Source organism: Typha angustifolia, chromosome 7, assembly GCF_048772165.1.
Source record: "Typha angustifolia cultivar Huaian chromosome 7, ASM4877216v1, whole genome shotgun sequence".
Taxonomy (NCBI): Eukaryota; Viridiplantae; Streptophyta; class Magnoliopsida; order Poales; family Typhaceae; genus Typha; species Typha angustifolia.
Genome location: NC_133245.1, coordinates 2657101 through 2679509, shown reverse-complemented (window position 1 = coordinate 2679509; position 22409 = coordinate 2657101). Strand labels below are relative to the sequence as shown.

The 22409-nt window shown below is 37.9% G+C and overlaps 4 protein-coding genes across 5 annotated transcripts; 3 read left to right on the top strand and 1 right to left on the bottom strand.

Moving 5' to 3' along the window:
* Nucleotides 1-548: 548 nt before the first annotated feature.
* On the top strand, nucleotides 549-2835 carry LOC140763566 (indole-3-acetate beta-glucosyltransferase-like). Its single transcript, XM_073101813.1, has 2 exons — nucleotides 549-1239; nucleotides 1852-2835. The coding sequence occupies exons 1-2, from the start codon at nucleotides 619-621 to the stop codon at nucleotides 2653-2655; spliced, it is 1425 nt and encodes a 474-aa protein (XP_072957914.1). The 5' UTR covers nucleotides 549-618; the 3' UTR covers nucleotides 2656-2835.
* Nucleotides 2836-3093: 258 nt separating this feature from the next.
* Nucleotides 3094-8095, bottom strand: LOC140763493 (uncharacterized). The gene is made up of 6 exons (XM_073101704.1): nucleotides 7538-8095; nucleotides 6680-6839; nucleotides 6245-6421; nucleotides 6076-6159; nucleotides 4924-5005; nucleotides 3094-3765 (listed from the first exon to the last, which is right to left on the bottom strand). The coding sequence occupies exons 1-6, from the start codon at nucleotides 7930-7932 to the stop codon at nucleotides 3326-3328; spliced, it is 1338 nt and encodes a 445-aa protein (XP_072957805.1). The 5' UTR covers nucleotides 7933-8095; the 3' UTR covers nucleotides 3094-3325.
* A 1432-nt stretch (nucleotides 8096-9527) lies between these two features.
* LOC140762719 (ureidoglycolate hydrolase) lies at nucleotides 9528-16126 on the top strand. Its single transcript, XM_073100632.1, has 12 exons — nucleotides 9528-9811; nucleotides 10029-10114; nucleotides 11191-11265; nucleotides 11500-11628; nucleotides 12619-12705; nucleotides 12870-13072; nucleotides 13146-13248; nucleotides 13813-13904; nucleotides 14741-14803; nucleotides 15089-15329; nucleotides 15465-15505; nucleotides 15833-16126. Exons 1-12 carry the CDS (start codon nucleotides 9614-9616, stop codon nucleotides 15928-15930), a joined length of 1416 nt encoding a protein of 471 aa, XP_072956733.1. The 5' UTR covers nucleotides 9528-9613; the 3' UTR covers nucleotides 15931-16126.
* A 28-nt stretch (nucleotides 16127-16154) lies between these two features.
* LOC140762718 (uncharacterized) lies at nucleotides 16155-21675 on the top strand. Of its 2 annotated transcripts, XM_073100630.1 has the most exons (9): nucleotides 16155-16277; nucleotides 16393-17454; nucleotides 17953-18222; nucleotides 19334-19460; nucleotides 20016-20077; nucleotides 20194-20424; nucleotides 20590-20711; nucleotides 20800-20938; nucleotides 21312-21675. In XM_073100630.1, exons 2-9 carry the CDS (start codon nucleotides 17062-17064, stop codon nucleotides 21468-21470), a joined length of 1503 nt encoding a protein of 500 aa, XP_072956731.1. In that variant the 5' UTR covers nucleotides 16155-16277; nucleotides 16393-17061; the 3' UTR covers nucleotides 21471-21675. The 2 variants fall into 2 exon arrangements, with proteins under 2 accessions (XP_072956731.1, XP_072956732.1); XM_073100631.1 differs by lacking the exon at nucleotides 16155-16277 and having other exon boundaries at nucleotides 17315-17454; nucleotides 17943-18222.
* Nucleotides 21676-22409: the final 734 nt, after the last annotated feature.

Genomic DNA, 22409 nt, shown 5'->3' with positions numbered 1-22409 from the left:
CTTTAAAAAAAAACACTAATTTGCTACATTCTTGGCTCAAGCTCTTCCTCCTGCATGCATTCCTATTAGGGATGCCATCTTATTTCATCTATTTTCTTAACAATAATTTATCTCGTTGGCGTGGCGCTTACAGGCAAGTGGTTTAGCAAATAGTAACGTGTATAACACAATATTTCTCTCTTTTTTATCAGAATATAATAAGTTTGGTCGACTCGAGAACTCTCCTTTTGCATGGATAGCAATGTTGTCCAAAAAAGGGTAAAGCTGATTTCCTCTGCAAGCTACTATGTAAGACAAAGGTAATTCACACTCTTTTTTTTTCCCTACAGCCTGGGTCTGCAGAGGATCCTCGGCCAAAAATGACAAATTCCAGTACCTTCAGTTACTACCATACCACTGACAGCAGTTTCCAGCCAATCACTTGAATTCACTCTCTCACCTTTCTCCACTGACTCCCACCAGATGGATTCTCTCCCCTCTCTTTCCACTCCCATAAATACTCTCTCTCTCTCTCTCTCTCTCACTGTTCCATTGGCATAGAAGAGAAAGGCGCAGCTAGCCCACAAACCCCTCCAAATCCTCCATTCCCATAGATAGATAGATTGATAGATAGATATTATGGCCCATGTCCTTGTGTTCCCCTACCCCAACCAAGGCCACATCAACCCAATGCTCCAATTCTCCAAACGCCTCGCCTCTAAGGGCCCAACCACCACCCTGCTCACCACCCACTTCATCATCAACACCGTCCAACCCCACGCCGGCCCAGTCCGCCTCGCCGCCATATCCGACGGCCACGACAACGGCGGTTTCGGCTCCGCCAGCAGCCTCGAGGCCTACCTCGATCGCTTCGATCAAGTCGGCTCTCGGACCTTATCGGAGCTCATCGAGGAGCGCCGCCGGTCCGGGTGTCCGTTTACTTGCATGGTTTACGATACCTTTGTGCCGTGGGCTGCCCGTGTCGCCATGCAGCACCGGCTGCCGGTGGTCGCCTTCTCGACTCAGTCATGCGCTGTGAGCTCCGTGTATTATTATGTCAATGAGGGGATGCTTGACGTGCCGGCCGCCGGAGATACGGCGTTCATCGCCGGCCTACCGCCCATGGAGAGGTCGGAGTTCCCTTCGTTCACCTTGAAGGATGGATTGTATCCAACTCTGGCGAAGTTTGCTTTGAGTCAATTTAATCTAGAGAAGGTAGATTGGGTCCTTTTCAATTCGTTTGATGAGTTAGAGGGCGAGGTGAGATTTCTTTTCTTTGTTATTTTTATTATTATTATCATCATTTATTAGCATGACTATATATTAGCATGAAGTGTGCCTTAATGCATATATGCCATGATACACAATTAAAATAAATAGAAAAGTAAGTTTTAGATTTCCAGTAGTGTAAGAATATATATATCTACATTATAAGGACAAGAAGAAGAAGATTGCCTTGATTTGCCTAATACATGCATATAGCATCTCAAAACATTGACCCATAATGGATCTCTTAAATGCCAATATTAAGTTAAAGTTTTAGTGCATTTATTTCTGATAAGCTGGAACATGGAATCGCAAGGGATACTTAGACAGTTACAACTGAGTACTCTTAATACTTCAATTATAATCTATAATCTAAAATATATGAATGATTCAACTCTGCAACAATTTTTTAATGCACACGAATATAGCATGACCAATTGCACAAAAAAAAGAAAGAAAGAAAGAAAGAAAGAAAAATTCATGCATAAATCTGAAGGAACGCTATCTTATGCTTATATTATTATTAATAATATCATACCAAATGAGCATTTTATCTTTCTATTCTTGCATAATACTGATGCTAGTTCGTCTATAATTTTTCCCAAGGTGGTGACATGCTTAAAGAGTCATTGGCACGCAAAAACCGTCGGGCCATGCGTTCCATTGACGTCGATCGACGTGCATGCCGCCGATGCCACCATCGCCTACGGCATCAACCTCTTGGACGCTGAGCAAGACGTGTGCATGAAATGGCTCTCCACCAAGCCAACCGCCTCCGTAGTCTACGTCTCCTTCGGTAGCTTCGCATCCTTAGGGCCCAAACAGATGCAAGAACTAGCTTCAGCTCTCAAAGACTGCAACAAGAGCTTCCTGTGGGTGGTCAGATCAACCGAGGAGAGAGACCTCCCGGGAGATTTCCTCGAAAACCTACCGGAGGTCAATGGACTTGTGGTGAAATGGAGCCCTCAGCTGGACGTATTGGCTCATGAAGCTGTGGGTTGTTTCATCACGCACTGTGGATGGAACTCGACGCTCGAAGCGTTGAGCTCAGGCGTGCCGATGGTCGCCATCGGGCTGTGGACCGACCAGCCGACGAACGCAAAGTACATCGAACAAGTGTGGGGGGTCGGCGTGAGGGTGAAGGCGGGAGAGGGTGGAGTATTTATGAAGGAGGAGATTGTGAGGTGTGTGAAGGAGGTGATGGAAGGAGAGAAGGGTGAGGAGATAAAGAGGAATGCTAAGAAGTGGAAGGAGTTGGCCAAGGAGGCAGTGAGTGAGGGAGGGAGCTCTGATGAGAATTTAAACGAGTTTGTGGAGTATGTGAATGCAAAGGCTGAGAAATATTGGATGGATTTGGATAAGGAGAGTACTGGGAGTGATGCGAAGAAGCCAAGTGAGGTTGTGGATTGAAAGGATGAGAAGGAGATATAGGATCATGGATTAATATTGGTTACTGGTAATAGCCTAATAGGACTGGTGAATAAGTTATGTATGGGTGAACTTTATTTCATTCCATATGCTAGTTAGGAATGTTAAAAGAGTTGAATAAAGGATTATGCAAAGACAGTACTCAAGCTTTGTTCCTATTAAAAAAAGATTATACATATGCATGACATGGTCAGTATATTTATAAATAATAGATGGTAGAGTAATAAAATTAATCTTCATACTTAAGGAGCCCTCTGAAAGAGAAAAATAAAAGGAAGGAAAGAAGTTGATATTAGATTCATTTGGGAATCTATGCCTATTCTATTGAACTATTACCATCACCTTTGCCACCAACAGGAGAAAAATTTCATAGTCACAACATAAAAGAGCATAAGATGACCAATATAATTGTCTGAGGGCTTGAAAAATTCGGTCAGATATCATATATACTCATGTCATTCGTTGTAAAAGATAGTATAGATGATATCATTACAGCATTGTTTCAATGGATCCCAAAGTAGAGAAGTATATAGTCTTGATTATTAGAATACATATATGACTTGGACTCTTCATTTATAACACAACAACATACAAAAGAACAACCAGATTTTTTTCCCCCCTTTTTCTCCGTCTCAAAAACTTGGAAATATTGTCATTTCCTCGCAATTCTTCTGGCTGCTCCAAATAAGAGGGCCTTTCCAATAAGACCAGTATGAAGACCACAAACAACAGCAACTGTCCCACCTAGTACAAACCATCTCCAATCAACTCCTGGATGTTCTAACACCTTTCGCTCATCTTCCTCAGTGGTTGCTTCTTCTGCACTGGATGGTTCTGGGTCTAAGAGATTGAGAGTTCCATCGGTTGGTACCTTCGTAGTGATCTGTGCCATAAGAGCACTCCGGGACAGTGTATTCTCCGTTTTTCTCCTGAGTTGATATGCTCTCATGCCAGATTGCAATTTCTTGACTGCTCCCCACATCCCATGACGAACACCAACCTTTGCGACATCCTTAGGGATGCCCATGTCCTCATAATGAACTAGGGTTACTTCACATGCAGAGAGTTGTCCGTCTTGCTTCTGTGATTCCACTGCAGTAAGTGATGAAAAACAAGAACAGGGTCTATTAGACAATTCTAAGTTTGAGCAAAATACATGAATTTAATAATTGAAACATAGGATCCAATCTAAACGTAGGCAGACAACACCGTAGTGATCCAAAATTTCTCCATCAGAGTGATTGCTTGGTTGGATCACCAAGTAGATCAAATATATGGAATCAGTTTAAAATCCAAACTAAGAGTTTGTTGTTAAAAAAGCCTGAGAATGGGCAGTAAAATCCAAACAAAGTTAGACAACATACTGGTGAAGGGTGAAGAACGAAAATCAACAAAGTTCAGTGTACTGGAGTGTTTTCAACATAATAAAGTCCAGGCTACAGTTATTGATTGCTACAGCAGATGGGAAAACTAGTTAATATGATGTCAAGCCTTCAATTTACTCTTTCCGGAATAAAATAAAGAGTCATAACAAATGACCAAAACAGGAAGTAACAGCAAACTTGATAATAACATTGTCAAGAGGAAATACTAGTTTCACTTGCATTAGCATATCAAAATATTTACAAGAAAATGGCAGAACTTTATTACCTATATCAAGGAAATCTTAAGCAAAGGCATCAGATAACACTCTTCAATGATTGATCCAACGTAGATAATTCTAAATTGTCACAAGTAGGAAAACCGATGGATAATAGCCAGCTTCAATCCAACCAATTATCTCCAGGGATATTTGAGTAAGAGGCACCAAAGCTGATAGTCAGAAAAAGATGCAACGGCGAGTTGACAAAAATTTGGTTTGGGGTGTTCCCAACCTGGGGGTACCTCAACCAGGGGGGCGACAAGGACCAAGAATATGGGCTTCAAGTTGGGAATGGACTGAGGATGGTGAGAATGGAAGGGCTGGTCAGGAGGAAGGGAGATAGGACATACTGCAGTTACGGTAACCAAGAGCCCATTTTGGTGTCCTGGAATGGCAAGAGTTCTTTATCTCTTTATAACTAAATACATGCATTTTTATATATCTAAACCCATGAAGTGGGAACACACGGTTCCATTATTACTCCTATTTACGTTATTAACTGCCATTATCTGAAACTGGAATATTAAAAACTTCTTCCTAAATGGCATCAATTTGAAAGTAACTAACTTTTGTTTAATGAAAATATAAGCCAGTAGAGGATAACATACCAGCTCTGATGCGCCAACTTGAGAAGTATAATTCTACTCGTCTCGGTTTTTCATTCTTACGCAGAGATGGATAAGGAACTCCCTGCAGATTAGCATGTTTTTGAGTCATAAACATTTTTAAAAAAAATACAGTTGGATAATGGATCATCATAATCAGAGAAAGATTTGGCAGCAATTAAGTCATTTGGAAATTCTAGTAGACCTTCATCTTCGAAAACAAAAGGATCAACTTAACTTTACTTTATCCCCTGAAATCTAGCACAGTTCTACTAATATTTAGGATCTCAGTAACTCTAACATGGACAAATAAGTCACAATTTAAGTAGCATGTAATGGTGAAAACATATCAACAAACACGTTTACTGGCAAAGCAGCACCCAAAGGAATCTCAAAAGCATATCTGCTGGCTGAACTGAACTTCCACCAATCGATGAGTACATAGGGTATCCCAGAGGAAAAAGTCAGTTCAAATTGATGAGGCCAAATTTCTGCTATGTCCAGGCCAACAGGACAAGCATACAGAGATCTTGACAATTTTACATCAACACAAAACCAAAATTCAGCCATATAGAGCAAACCAATGTTGCAACAATTTGCTTTCCAACTTCCTGAAAAATCTGTGTGATCTGAATAACCCCTTACAGTGATAGATGACATGGAGTTCACTTTGATATGTAACTCTTGTATAGTCCATCTCATGCCACTACCAGTGAATTAACTAATTTCATGAGATGATTATACGTCCTCAGCACTGTAGATTTTTACTAGTTATTACTGATCTCAGTCAAACAATACAAGGATTAGGTATATAAGATAATTTTGCCAATTTACTTACTTGATTATTCTATTTCTGTCAGGAGTCAAGTACCATTACAATCTAATTAGTGCAAAAGATGGCAGTGAAATAAAGATAATGTCACACTGTACTTTGCAATGCTGTTTCCAGAAGAAATGGTTTGAAGATTTCCAAAAGCATGTGGCATGCTCCATTTCAATATCTTAAGCTTTGAGCATGTCCATTCTTAAATACGGATCATAGTAGGCAAACAACAAAGTAAGCCCAATAACAAACAAGCATTATCTATTGACTAAGGATAATTAAAGAAAACAGAATTATTATTTGTTAAATATCATTTTGTGAATCTATGATACCTTCGTCACACAATAGTAAGTCTTTCCAGACTCCCATATCCGTCGACCAATTATATATTCCCGATCACTGCAGAAGAATGGAAACTGAAAATTGAAAAAGGAAAATGTTTAGGTTGTCAATGAGAAACTAGTACAAATTTATAATAATGTACTTGCCACTTAATTATACCTTCTTTATCCAGTGGACAATCATAGCTCCATTCTCAGGGAATTCCTCCAAAATTTTGAAGTATACAAGCATGGCATCCCATTTGAGCCGAAAATCATCATCCCAAAAGAAATCTCTAACCAATTCAGGAGTTGCATCCTCAAAAACTGTTCTACTACGATAAATTATGGGACCCACCTGTGAACAAAAAGATCATAAGTTCATCATAAACAATACTCTGTTCAGTTTGAAATGTGTTGATGAAAAGTTATTAGGATCCACAAACAAAACAACAGTTCTCGCCTCTCAGAATCATAGCCACAGCATTTGGCAAAAAGAAACATAGAAAGCAAAAATGACCCAGATTCTCATCGAAATAGAAAAGATATGAATAAAAAAACATAAAGTTAAGATATTAAGAAGATACATGGAAATACAACCATAATAAGTACAAACCTCAGGCTCATGACGCCAAGCTTGGTACAGCATGTTATGGGTGGTGCGTTCCATCTGATGCTGCCAAGCTCCATCTCCAACTTTACCATCCAAAAGATACAATAGGTGCTCTAGGTCTTTCCCAGTAACAACATCATTCTCTCCCTCAAGAGTTCCATTACTGTAAGTGGAAATCGTTGTCATATAAAATGGGACTTCTTATAACATAAGACAATCTGAATTTCATAAGAAAATATCAACCAATAAATTAATTAGCAAGAAGAACCTCAATGGATCATCTTTTGGATTTTGACAGTTCTTGACCGCCTTACCTTCAGTCACTTCTACCCCATCTTTCCAGGAAAACAATCATTTCCGCTACACCAGAACCATTCATTTCACAGCCTTACTCTTAAGTTTGACTAATCACACTAATGAATCATCTAATAATTTCCCAAGTATGGCTAGTCTTCTAAATTCCCTTCCTGGCTTAACAACTAAATCTCTTAAGTCTCGAGAAATATTCCAGCATTAGCCAAAACGCAAGAAGAAAGTGCAGCATTGATAGCCAATCATATTAATATCGAATAGATAAACTAAACCCCACAAGTCAAGTTCGTCAAATTGATGCATAAACCTGATAGAACAGAATCCTCTTCCATGCTTACGTAATCTGTAAGCATATCGTATGGACATGAAGCATCGCATCAAGACCTAATCTTTTCCCAACTCAAACTAACAAGCCACAATTCTTCGCACGTCCCAAACAATTTAACTAGAAAACAAATACCAAATCATAAAATTGTCCAAACCAAACAATTATAAATTAAAACATCCACAGATAAAAAGAAAACCTCGAAAAATCGCAGGCATATCTACCTCGAACTCCCGCCACCTCCATCCACCGGCGGCGAATGCGACGCTGCCGACTCCTCTGCTCCTCCCTCCCTTGCCGCCGCCGACTCCTCCCCGCCCTTCCCCTTAAATCTCGACCACAGCCTCCTGCAAACGGAGAACGCCGACAGCGCCGTGAACGCGAACCACAGCCGCCTCGCCCCCAACCCCGGCGGCGCCGCCGTCCACAGGAACCTCATCTTGCTCCTAAACCCCAGGAACACCAACCCCGTCCACCTCGGCCGCCACGACCACCCGATCGCCAGCCCTATCATCACCGCCACCCAGATCGGCACCGCGCACAGCAGCACGTCGATCGCCATCTCCACCACCGCCGGCCGCCGCACGAAATCCAAGAAATCCGCGTAGACTTCCCCCATTTCAAATAACCCTAATGCCGACACCAAATCTATGCCCAGGATCTCGTCGGAGGAGAGCGACGGGAAAACATAAATAAAAAATTAAAAAAAAAGAAGAAGAAGAAGAAGAGGAGAAACTTTCTTATTAACGCGGGATTAATATAAGAGACGACGAAGAGGAAGGACAGATATTCTCCTATTAGCGCGAGATAATAGCACGGATTACGTTCTGGATAATAGTTGGATAAATCTCACAATCCGGATTCACCGCGAGCGAAGCCGACGTGGCGATAGGGGGTTGGCCGACGAGCTTAGAGTTACTGGAGAGGCACTGGGCGGTGAGCTGACCGGCCGGTGATGGGAGTTGTGAATAGTATTAAGATTCGCATAATTTAGTTGGAACTAAATACTATTGACTTTGTTGCTCTGTTGAACTATTATGATATTAAACTATTGGCATTAATTAGATTCAAAAAATATATATATATATATATATATATGACTTCTTCTTCTTTTTCTTTCTTCTCCAACCTTTAATCCAATGGGAGGAGGCATATTTGAATGACATTAATATGATAATAGCATTGTGCTCTGATCATTAATTTGTACTTGTATCCAGGTATTTATTGGCATTTATTCACATAGAAGCAGAAAATATTTTGGAGGATTTTTAAGACAAAAGGCAAACAGTGGAGCCAATGGCGTATCAACAGTGCCACTATGCATCACCAACCTTGAAATTTTAAGCCAATTAACATCAAGAAATTAAGAGAGTTAAAGGTTGGATTTATATCTATTTAGTTTTGATTTGAATCGGATTTTAAATGAATGGGTAATTGTAATATCTATCTCCGATTTGTTTATTATCGGATTACATAGGATTCAAATCAATTTAGATTTAATCAAATAATAGGCGAATTTGAATTCCCCACAAATAACTATTATATTATAAAAGGGATATAATATTTTTATTTTGAAGTTATAACTTTTGACATTCAATTATGATAGTTTAATGGTACAAAAAACTGGAGCATAATATTTTAATCATCTCACCTAAAATTATATACACTGAATATATTAAGCAAACATAGTAATAAAAAAAGAAGCAAATATAATAGGAATATGAGCTTTATTTTTTGAGGGATTATAAATTATTTATACCCTATAAGAATTAGAGTAATCTAAGACTTTTATTTACATAATTTAAGTATTAAACTATATATTCATTGTCTATGGACTAAAAGGACATTATATTTTTTTCCAACAATTGCAAGTGTAATTCTAATAGATGTATACAATAATTTCACTTAGACTCATGATCTATTACTATATATTTTTTGATTCAATTTTTTTTAAATTTAGAGAGTCATATAATTATTTCTTTTAGTTTAAGAGGTATATATGAATATAAAAAATTTTAAGGAGCGTAAGTAAAAAAAATAGTAATAATTCGTGGTGTCTAAATAAAATTATATGTAGATTTATCCGTGAGAATAAGTTTATTCTCGAAATCATATACAATGGATAGAATGGGGAAACTTTATTTCCGATATAAAAGTCTTATTCCAACGTCATTGCCACGTTTTATTCCACCACTACCCAAAATCTCGTAATAGAATAAGAACTCTTATCAGTGGCCAGAATCACTGTCGCCTTCCCTCGATAACACAAGAGCTGTTGCCGATCTAAGCAGCCCATCAGAATGGCCTCAAAACTCTCTCCTTTTCTCTCTTTTCTACTCTTCTCCTTCCTTTCAGCACGAGTCTTGGCGACAATATATGAAGACCCGACGAGGAAGACCATGGAGGAGTTCTCCGGATACCCAACTGAGACCCACAGCCCGTTTCTTTCTCTCTCTTCTTCCTCCCTTTCTGTCGACATGGAGGGGTTGCAGAAGCAGGTAAGGGAAGGCAATGGAGAAAATGGATCTGTTTCGCTTTATTTATGTATAACAATGTGATTTTTATGTCGGAATCTTAAAGTTTATTAGGGGGTTTTGGCTGTTGGGAACTTTTGATTAGGCCTCAATATTTGTCCTTTTTGGATTCTATGTTTGGTTTTGAAGAAATTTGAGGACAATCTGAAGTGGGTTCGTTTTGGTTTTGGGTGTTCTCCAGATAGATGAGTTGTCAACCTTTTCGGATTCTCCTGCTCCATCTGTGACTCGTGTTCTGTACAGCGAGAAGGATGTGTTAGCTCGAAGGTAATTACGAGCACTTCTGTTTTTTATTTTTTAATTTGACGGCATCTGGTTTGGTCTTTAAAGCTTTCATCTTAATATCCTTACTAGTATAAAGTTCTTAACTTTGATTTTGAAAATTAGTAGGCTGAGTTAGATGATGGAAACATAACTGGTAATCTCATTTCCTTACAATACATGCTTGTCCCATGTCAAGGACGTATTCATGAAATTATGGAAGTCTGAGAGCATATTGATCTAGGTCTAAACAATTGGGACTAATGGATTTCTGTAAAGGAGAAAAAGAGAGGTAATCATTTTCTCATGGTACACGGTTACCCGTGTATACTATTTTCAAAGTTAGAATTACACTCCCCATTTTAGCTTGGCAAACTCATTATGTTCTTTCCAAATTCTCATCCATATTCTGCTTGCTCAATTCTTTGCTGCGTCTGGTCATCATCGGCTTATGCTCCTTCCACAACACAGTGCTGCAAAATTTTCTCTTTATCTCATTCTAGCTGTTAAGCTCCACTTTTTCTCAGTGGCAAGAATTGCTCTCCCTTAATGTTATGCTGCATCTCACCTCACATCAGTCGTGCCAGTTCTTCGCTTCAATAACCATCATCCCACTGTAATGCAGCAATTGAGTTCTAATTCCATGTACACTGTTCTCATAAATTGTTGTTCAATACCTTCATATCAGCATGCTGCATGCTACACCATTTCCTCAACTGCTGGAACCATTTAAACTATGTAGTATCAAAAAGTTAAGCTTTGGAAGCAGAAATGGCTGTATGCCTGCTTATTGGAGGGGAAAGATGAAATTATAAATATCCTAGTTTACAGATAAATGCCATCATGCAGGAAAGAATTTTTTTGCAGTCCACAAAATGCCGAGTTTCATGGCTTTTAACATTCCCATCTCTCTACTGGTTGTCTAAGTATATGATATCTTCATCTAGCCTTTTCACTACTGCAAGTACCCTAATATTATCCTTTAAGCATGTTGACATACTTAAGATAAAAAATTAATATCTTGCTTACTCAACATTTTGTCAATTTTGTCTTACCAAAACTACTTTAAACTTTCTTTGCAGGTATATAAAAGGACTTATGGATCAAGTAGGCCTTGTTGTTCGTGAGGATGCTGTAGGTAACATATTTGGTCGATGGTGAGTTGAAAGTTGCAACCCTTTAAATCTTTTGCTTATTTATCATGTATTTTTATGTGGTAGTCATACTTTAACATTCAAACTACCAGCTACGATGATGGATAACCTCATAGTATGTACATCACGCTTTTGACTTACTTGATTATGCCCACTTCCTGAGTATTGGTATTCCTTATGCTTGTTATGCATTTGAATTTCTTTTCTCATGATATGAATTTTCACCTTTTTCTTCAGGGATGGTTCTGAGATAGGGCTTCCTGCTGTTGCCACGGGTTCTCACATAGATGCAATTCCATTTTCAGGAAAATATGATGGGGTTGTTGGCGTTTTGGGTGCTCTTGAAGCAATCAAAGTGCTGAAAAGGTGTGCAACTTGCCTAGTTATTTATTTTGACATTGATAGCAGAAAGCTAAATATAAGTGTTGTAGGCATTATATGTCATCACCAATATACATAGGCTGATAGATATCATGTCAGTCTTGGGGGGCAAATTCAGGCTGCACCAGGTCCAAGCCTTGTCAAATACTGGCTTGGCCGAACTTTCTAAGTCATGTGTGGCATTGTAGATGAACACATCGCACTGATAGTATTCACTAATCAACTTTATGAAATTGGAATGTAGAAGGTCATTAGCCTTTACCCATTATGCAGATGAACCTCTAAATTCTGACTATATGACCTTTGTGTTCTTCAGTCATGATAGGCTGGTGTTGTATTCTTTTGACCTAGGTTACTAGCTGATTCTACACGGGTATATTTGTTGACAACGAGTTCTGGATTTATTTGTCTGGATCATATGTGAACCAACAAAGAACCAATCTTAACTTTGCATCTTTGATGCAGCACCAAACTCAGATCATCGTGTTAAGGCAGTGATTTTGCTTTTCTGCAAGCTTTTACTGGAAATGAATCATAAATTCCGTGCAAAACAATGCAGAAATAACTGCAATAGGTCAAAGAGCAGATTGATCACTTGTGAAGGTATAAATATACCATGAGCAACATGAGCTTAAATGGGCATCTTTGGAATTGTTGCACATAGTTTTGTACTTGTTTTGATCATACTTCCTGCATATATGGAATCTGACTGCGGCATGAGTATGAACTGAGGAAAAAATGTGGCCTATCTGACCATAGTATATTTCACTGATGTAGTGCCAATTAGGACTTTTCATTGCTCATGGATTGGCAACAATCATGCTACTTTCCTAACCATTTTCTTTTCTCTGAAGTTATATGCATTTCAGAATGTTTGATATCAAAATCTTTAAGTGCCAACTCACATTGGCGACAATTTCTGTTTCTTCTAGAATAAGTGCAGCTTATATACTATTCATATGGACTACTTCACAGATCTGGTTTCCAGCCAAGGAGACCCTTGGAGGTAATTATGTTCACATCTGAGGAGCCGACACGTTTTGGAATTAGCTGCTTGGGAAGGTCTGGCCTTCTACCTGGGAATATGTCCTCCATTCAGCATGCTGTACATACTTACTGTGTGAACTTTTTAATTGATGGCTTGAACATTCATAAATTGGGGCATAAACATTGATAATTTGTAGCAATGCACCAATCCTTTTCTTACTATGCTTCATAATGTGCAGCCGCTTATTGGCAGGGAGTGAAGTGCTAGCTAATTCCCTTAGGGAAGCAGTTGATGGACAAGATATATCATTTTTTGATGCTGCCAAATTTGCTGGCTATAACATTCATCCAGAAGACTTGCCAAATGTGTTTCTGAAGAATGGAAGTTATTTTGGTTTTCTAGAATTGCACATAGAGCAGGGTCCCATTCTGGAAGAAGAAGGTTAGGTGTTTTAATGATCATATTCCTTGTGGTGTAAATTTGACAATTCAATTGATTCTAACTTGTCACTCAGGTGTTCCTATTGGCATTGTTTCTGCCATTGCTGCTCCTGCTAGCATCAAGGTAGAATTTGAAGGCAATGGGGGCCATGCTGGAGCAGTCCTTATGCCAGTAAGGTTTGCTTCTACGCTGTTCTTTCTTCTGGTCATTTTATGGTGAAATTCTGTATGAAGTTAAGGTCAAGTCAAAAAACTACTCATCTCTTAAGCAAGTGTTGAAATGCTCGTAAATTATACAGTGTGTGATGAAAGTCCTCAACATCATTCAAAAGTAGATAATTAATGAGGTTGCGTCCAGGCAAGTCTTGTTTATTTACGGAATAGATGAAATACTCAAGTCCCAGTCCTAGTATGCAGTCATATCTTCTTTCTTCATCCTCTACTGTTTCTTTTGGTTGCAGCACTATTGAAAGCTATTCAAACTATATGCTTTACCCTAATTCCTCAGGCAGTGTTCAATTGGAAAAATGCCCTTTACTCTTTCTACCGGTCTGTGCTGGCGGCACTAAAATCCTTGCAGTTCAGTAAATAGACTTCTATCTATTATCATCCAAACAAGAATGAATTGCTGATTTTTAGTTCTCTCTTTACTTCAGAAGCTTATGATCATAAGAATGTTATGTTAGTTCTTTTATGGTGGAAATTGCTTTACACAGCAACCTTGTAATAGATGTTCAACAGAAATGATGCAGGATTGGCAGCAGCAGAGTTGGCATTGGCAGTCGAGAAACATGTCATTGAATCTGGATCAATGGATACTGTTGGTACAGTAGGTATGTGCATTGAAAATTAGTTCATGTATCCTGCTTCATCACCAATACTTCTGTCTTAAGGCTTTATGTTAATGCTTAGACTAAACCTTAATTTTTACATTATTCACTTTGAATCAAAGGCAATAGAAGATCTATACAATTGACTACAAGTTATATAAAAAAGATTTAAAAATATAAGTATGCTTACATTTTGGAATCTCTACCCACATCAAGTGGTTGGAAAAATAGACAGCATCTAATGTTCTGATAAACATTATATGACATCTATATAGTAATCACTTTCTATACATCTTAAACTTTGTATCAACCAAAATTCAAGAGTTCAGATGCTTGTATTAAGAATTTAAGATTATAACAGATTGCATTTATTACGCACAAAATATAAATATGCTTACATTTTGGAATCTCTACCCACATCAAGTGGTTGGAAAAATAGACAGCATCTAATGTTCTGATAAACATTATATGACATCTATATAGTAATCACTTTCTATACATCTTAAACTTTGTATCAACCAAAATTCAAGAGTTCAGATGCTTGTATTAAGAATTTAAGATTATAACAGATTGCATTTATTACGCACAGAATGAGTTATACTTTGTTTACTTCATGTATAGCTGGAGACAACAAGCACATTTTTTTCGGCAGTTTGTTACTTGTTTCTGATAAGTTTGATGGTTGCATATTCAACTTGAATAATCAAATCATTGCTAAAATGTAAAATATTTATATAAGGTCTATAGTTCATTTCCTCTTTTTACACAATCAAATACTCATTTTGTTGTGGAGACTTTATCTATGGATTTTTCTTTCACTAATTTGTTTTGCTTTCAAGGTATTTTGGAACTTCATCCGGGAGCAATCAATAGCATACCAAGTAAATCACATTTGGAAATTGGTAAAGTCCTCTTCTTTCAAAAAAGATCTTGTTATCTGCTAGCTATTAAATTTTCATTTATTAACCTCAATGGCATCTTCTGACTATATTTTAAGTTGGTTAGCTACAAAGTTTCTGTTTTCCCCGGACCTCTATGCTTGGTTTATCATTTCTATAATTTGCAATATACATTCAAATATTCAATATATGTTTTCTGTTTCGCACTTCGGTGCTATGGCTGAAGGAATGTAACTCTGCTGTTATTTGCTAATGTGGCTGAGGAAACTGTCCTGATGTTATGTACAGATACACGAGACATTGATGAAAAGAGAAGGAATGACGTTATTGAAAAAATTCACCAGACTGCAATTAAAATATCAACGAATCGCAGAGTTAAGCTATCAGAATTCAAGATCATCAATCAGGATCCACCTGCTCTGTCTGAGAAGTTAATCATTGATACAATAGAAATTGCTGCGCAACAGTTGAACCTTGGGCACAAGCGAATGATAAGTAGAGCGTACCACGATTCACTCTTCATGGCCAGGTAAAACAATATTTCTTTTAAGTATGATTCTATTTGAATGAGTGGCTCTTTATTGAACATATCCGATATAGTGTTTCTTGTGATTTTCCCCATATGCTTGCAAAAGGTTAACTTTCTAACCATGTCTATCTGCAGGATATCTCCAATAGGAATGATCTTTATTCCTTGTTACAAAGGTTTGTTCTATCAATTTCTTGCACCGTTTTTTCCAGTTTGAATTATCATCCATGGTATTAGGAACCTCCTATGGAGAGGAGTTGCTTGATATGCTTAATCTAGGACTACTCTGAAACAGAAAATGCAACTACTTATCTACCGAAAGTGATTCTGTAAATTACAAATGGGTCTGGCATAAGGCAGAAAAGGAAAATATTGATAATTTCTTGTACAAGTAGTTGAGTAGTAGTGCATTGAAGATTTTAGCTCATTCAAAAAATCGAGTGCTCACTGGTGCATCTTTCCACCGAATATCCTACTCTTACCTGTATTACTTTGACTTGCAGGTTACAGTCATAAGCCTGAAGAGTATGCATCTATGGAAGACATAGCTAATGGGGTCAAGGTATTAGCTCTAACGCTAGCTAAATTATCGCTAGCCTGAGTAAGCATCATGAAGCTTACAGGAAGTGTCTATATTAGATCAGTGGAAGTATGCTATTTAATTATCTGGGACCTTTTGCCATATCTGGTGTTAAAATCATCAGACTGAACCCTATTCAGGTAATATGTAAATTCACACCACCGGAAAAGATGTACATGGCATGGTCACAAAATAATGTTCACATGTGTAGCTGCAACTCTTCTGCATACTGATTTCATCTTTGCAAGTAATCTTCAGACCAAAACTCAAAAGATTTATACATTGCATATTATTAATTGTTATATGTCATGCAGAATGAATCACACAAAATGATATGCATGGCATGGCAAACAGAATAATCTATACAGGTACTATCTGCATCTGTTCTGGAGGAACTCAGATGTGGTCGTGTTACTTTGCACTAAGCGACTCGAAAGATCATGAAGCTTCATAAATAACTCGCCACTATTTCTTTTCTTACAGACAGTAAACTGTATACAAACATGATAGTATGAAAAGTTGTGCATTTTCTGAGCGATAGAGTGAAGATCTCAGGTTTACGATCAGCTAACAGATCACTGAAATAAGAGTGGTGGTCCAAAATCAAGCTTTGCATGTATCTGAGCTGAACAACTCCATTGTTTTTATGGTTTTAAGAACAAGTTCAAGTTCCATGGCGGGGCCATTCAAAGGAATGGAAGACTACTCAGACAACTCAGACAAAGAGATATGTCTCTCTCTCTCTCTCTCTCTCTCTCTAAAGCTTGATAGAGAGAGGGTCGCGTAGATTATATATATACACCCGTGCTCTCTTTGGTTCTTGGCAGTTTTTTTAGTTGAGGAGGTTGTTATCTTTGGCGCCAAAATCACAAGAATAATTATAAAACTCTTCAGTTTAATTAATGTGAAATTGTAGGCATTTCTCGCGGGTAGATACTTGGCAGTCTATGATTGGCTCCCTGATCATTTAAAATATGTTTATTTATTTTCTTAATTCCCTTCATATTATATATATATATGTGAGTTGAGGGATGTTTGTGCAAAAGCGCAACCAGGGTTTATTTGCAAAATGGCCCATGTAATAAATAGTGAGAGTTACCGTTGAAGATAACACAACCTAATACTACTTCACTCTCCTGTCTCCTCTCCTCAATGGTTGCTGCTTTCCTCCCCTCCTCCCTCATCCTCCAACCCATCAAACCCTCGAAACCCTTCCTCTCGAAAAGAAACCCTAGATTTCCTCCGTTCTTCTCCCCTCTATGCTCCTCCAAGTCTGATTCCAAGCCCCTCAAATCCAACGGCGCTGGAAAGGGGAGGAGCTCCACGGATGGCGCGAGCGGCGGCGGAAACCCCAGGAGGAGGAGGAGCTCGTACGGGACCTCACGGAGGTCGGTGATCAAAAAGAGCTTCATCCAGGAGCAGGTCGTGTTCACGACTCCCGTGCCGAAGGATCCCGTGGTCGCGGTCATTGGCGGTGGCGTGTCGGGGTTGCTTTGTGCGGCTACACTCGAAGAGAGGGGGATTCGATCAGTGGTGTTTGATACGGTTAGTGTCGCGGTTTTGACTTGATTGGTCTTTCTTTTGAGTTGTCAAGTGTGATAAAGTTTGATCCTTTATGGGTGCGATGTGCTCTTCTGAAACAAAACGCATTTTCCATGAAATTATTATATAAATATCAATCCTTGTAATGGGAGCTCATACTTTCTCTTTGATTTATTTTTCTTCTCTGTCGTGATAAAACTATTTTTAAAAATTGTGTTAAAGTTTGAACTCAGATGCAAATCTGAGTAAAGAATGTGATTGTTTTTGTTGGTTCACTAGTTTCTGGTTGTCTTTGCTCTTGTATTTATACTAGTGGAGCCGTGGAGGTTACTAAGAATGTCGTAGTAGCAGCCTTTTGTAGTTACTACTCAATTGTCTATCTACTCCTGCAGTGATTTTTTCACTTTCTTGCTGTTATCAGGAGAACTTATTTTACTTGCATGAGAAGTATCCTTTTTACTTACAATCAGGATGAGCTTAAATTCTTCTAGTCCTCTCTAGGGAATGCATGGTTTAGGTGGGAGGCTTGCAACACGAATGATAGATCCACAGCCACTGGTATTTGATCATGCGGCTCAATTCTTTACTGTGAGTGATCAAAGGTTTCAGAAGTTAGTTGATAGATGGCTGGAAAAAGGATTGATTCGTGAATGGAAGGGGCTTTTTGGAGAACTTGAACATGGTGGCCATTTCACTCCTCTACCTTCATCAACTGCAAAATATATAGGTGTGAATGGCATGCGAGCGCTCGCAGATTCTATTTTACTTGAGGTAAGGGAACTGCCTCGTTTACTTATGTCAGTGAATCTTAATCTGAAGACAACTAGAGAACCATTTATCTGTAAGACTGTAATGACTTAAATTAGGAAAGTTATAATAATGGCCTTCCATAGTTCTGAACTTGCATTTTCATCATTTTGTTTAAATTTAATTTGCATAGTAGGCCTAGTTACTTATTCTTGCTATTAATCAAGTGTGTGCTGTTACTTTAGAATAAAGATTAATGCACAAATGAAAATATTTTAATATCCATCTAAGATGTTCATTCTATCTTCATGCACTATTCTGTCTCTCACTATAGTGAATATCGTTCTTCCCAGTTTGTAACAACTAGCAACACTGACTTGTCAATGAAACTAAGAAGTAAGAAGCCTACTCAAACTCAAGATGCTGAGATATGATTGCATTCAAATGATTCTGTTCTCTGCTAAATCTAGAACAGTTGATTCTTTTGACTACTGCACAAGAAAAACTCCTTAGTAACTATATCGGCCAAAACATACTTTACTTGCATGCGCTATTCTTACTCCCAGAGATGAATATCTTTTTATCTAGCTTTTGGCAATATTATCTCATGGTTGAAACCAAGAAGCCAACTCAAACTCAAGATTCTGTTTGTGACTGTAATTGATACTGGACTGTGCTGAATATTAAATCAGTGATACTCTTAATTAGTTTTTGAGGGGTGTTAGGAGAAAGCTTGTTTGATTGGTGTTGTAACTCAATTCAATCAGTTATTTCAAGACCGGACTCTCAAAACTGTAGATAAGCAAGTTCGACAGGAACAACAATCCACTGTTCTGTAGAGCTGCAAAAGTTTATATTTGGCAAAGTATAGGGCCTTTCTCCAATCTTACAATTTTAAACAAACTGAGCCTTAATGCCAAAGGTTAATTTACCTCTTAAAAAGATTTTCTCCAAATGATCCTCAAATATTTAGATTTGTCAATCAACTAAATAAGAAGCAACACTTCTATAGTGACTTTATACTTTTGTTTTACTTATACAATATTGGATTTCTTCTCTTAAGCTATATCTGTTTCTGTCATTGGCTAGGTTGGTACTATCTCTTTGCTAAGTAGCATTTCAACTCCAACTGCAGAATCATATGGTTAATATTGTGAGACCTTGCTGGATAAGTAAGATCGAGCCATTCAATGGAGTATGGTACTTGTCTGAGAAGGAAAAACCCCATGGACAGTTTGATGCAATTGTAATTGCACACAACGGTAAGTACATCACGTAATCCTTTTTCCTTGTTGAGTGGCTCGTGAATCAAGTTGTCTTATTTATGTTTTGCCTTCCCCAGTATCATACCACTAACAAAGAGGATGCCCACTACTGAAAAATATGCCACTAGCCCAATACATGGTCTTCTGTAGTAGTTTACTACACTTAATTTATGAAGAATGAACCATTAGCCAGTGTCTTTTGTTTTACTCTTGACTTGCCTTGTCTGGATGAAACAAATTATTGGTGGATCATGATGCAGCAAGTGCACGTTCTCTTGAAATTTATGTATGAAATTGGTTGCTATATTAATTGACTAATAATCAAAAATGACAATTTTATCCTTGCTTTATTGGGTGCTGGCTCAAACCTGTTGAGAAACAGTTGTTTGATTCTAGCATATCTGGGAATAAGTCTATGCTCCCGAAACTGGCTGATGCCCTCTTATTTTGCACAAATTGATGCATTACTAAGTAAATGTTCCTCTTTTGTTGTGCTTGTGTGTGTATCAGTCACTTTAAGATGATTTAAAAATTGTGCTGCTCCATTAACAGGAAAATGTGCAAATCGCTTGCTTTCTTCATCAGGTTTACCACTTTTAACTAGACAAATGAAGGTTTGCCTTTTGACCAGATAAATATTGTTGTAGCATCCTGAAAGCTAGTGATGATAATGATAAAATGTTCTTTGACTATTGAGAACTATAGATTTAATCTTGTTTGGTTCTTGTAGAGGCTGGAACTCAGTGCTGTCTGGGCACTTCTTGCAGCATTTAAAGAACCGCTTCCAATTCCTCGATATGGGCCACATGCAGCATTTGAAGGAGCATTTATCAAAGGTGTTGACTCACTTTCTTGGATGGCGAACAACACTAGCAAACTTTTTCCTTCACGGAGTGGCATGCCTCAATCTTGGACCTTTTTCAGTACCTCTTCTTATGGAAAAAGAACCAAAGTTCCACAGGTTTCAAATTTCACCTTTATGTTCTGAATCATTATAGGGTATAAAGACCAACCATTTATAAAGTAGTTGTCATGTTAGATAAAGATAATCAATGAAGATTTTAGATTTTTTTTTTCCTGTCACTGCTGCAATAGGTTCCTTACAGAAAGCACATATAAATTTCAGGAAAATATTCCTAATGTGACAGCAGAAAAAGTAAAAGGAGATATACTTGCGGGTGTCGAACTTGCTCTGGGTTTGCCTAAGGGATCACTTCAGCAACCATTTTATACCAGAGTCCAATTATGGTCTGCGTTGCCTTTTCTCATGTTCAGCATTTGTGGATCCCAAATAATGATGCCGTATATTTTACTTAATTAATGTCTACTTTCTCAGGGGCGCAGCCCTCCCCACAAATACTCCAGGAATACCTTGTATCTTTGATCCTCATGGGAGGGCAGGAATTTGTGGTGACTGGTTACTTGGGTCAAGTATAGAATGTGCAGCCTTAAGTGGAATATCTCTTGCAAATCATGTAATTTGCACTTCTTTCTACCTGTGGTTATTTGATAATATGTGCATTTTTACATGATTAGTAGAAAAATCCTGTGGCATTACATGCCTCCAGTTTCGCTCTACTACCTGTTCTCCAAAGATGATAACTAGAATAGGGTGACCCCTCATACATGTTCATACTCATGGTATACTTGTGCCGAGGGCACCTACCTCGTAATGCTTAAGCCTCTAAGTACCAATGTTGTTTGGTAGGTTTTATATGCTTCTGAAGAGTAGTTGGCATAAGCTTTGAGACTAAAAAGTTTACATCTTTGCAGATTTTCAATTTTCTTTGTTTCCTCGTCCTCAATTTCATCTTTGAATTGATTCCTAATCTTCATTTGACAACGCAGATTGCTGATTACTTTCAAGATAGCGGAGCCCAACCTGATGAATTTGCCGTTGGCATACATGATACATTTCATGAGGTTGCTGGTCATGATATTGGTCAGTTTCCAGGTTTAGATTCTGAAAGGCAGGTACTTGAAGCTCAGACAGTTTCAACCTCATGAACATACCAAAGTGATTCGAAGCTCCGAGACTTCCATCTTCATGACGAAAACTATCTTCCAATTAGTTGAGTTAAGACTTGTAAATGATGAAGTTATTTGAAATGTAATAGAGGGCTTCACTAGTTGCAAACGCTTCACTGACTGAAAGCAGGAATTTTTATCCTTTATTGGAATTGAAAGCAGAAAATATTCAACAGTGAACAAATGATGAAGCGTTAGGTATTAACAAAACTCCTGCATATAAGTGATCGCTCAATCCTTCTATAATTTCTGAAACAAGAAACTTCGACAAATAGTATATCCTGAAAGACATTACTTCAATGGCAGTCTCAGGTAAAAGATTGTATATGTATGAGCAGCAGATTCATGACAAGATCTCTTCAAGCTTGTGATCTTCTTACAGATCAACCAAATTATACTAACAAATTGAACAAAAAAAAAATGCCAACTAAATATCTGAAGAGTTTCATGAAATTTAGACTCGTTATGATGTTATATTTGGTCAAACAGATCCAATACAGTCTCTATTATGATTGATTGGGATATCTCGGAGATAGATTACAATATCTCAAGATTATCATGAGCGAGATTATGATTTGCTTAATTTGTTATATGCGATTTACAAGTGAATTTGTTCAATTTAGACTCATCATGACACTATTATGATTTATTGTAATATCTTGAAGATTGATTACAACATCTCAAGATTATTATATGATTGAGATTACAATTTACTCAATTTGTTATATTTACAAGTGAATTTGCTCAATTTAGATTTCACTATGACAATATTATGATTGATTGTGATATTTTGGAGATTAATTGCAAAATCTCAAAGTTACCAATTCTTGAGATATTGCAATTAATTATGATACGAGCAAATCATAATCTTGCTGTAATCAATCGTCTAACGTATGCCAAGAAATAAAAGGTATTACA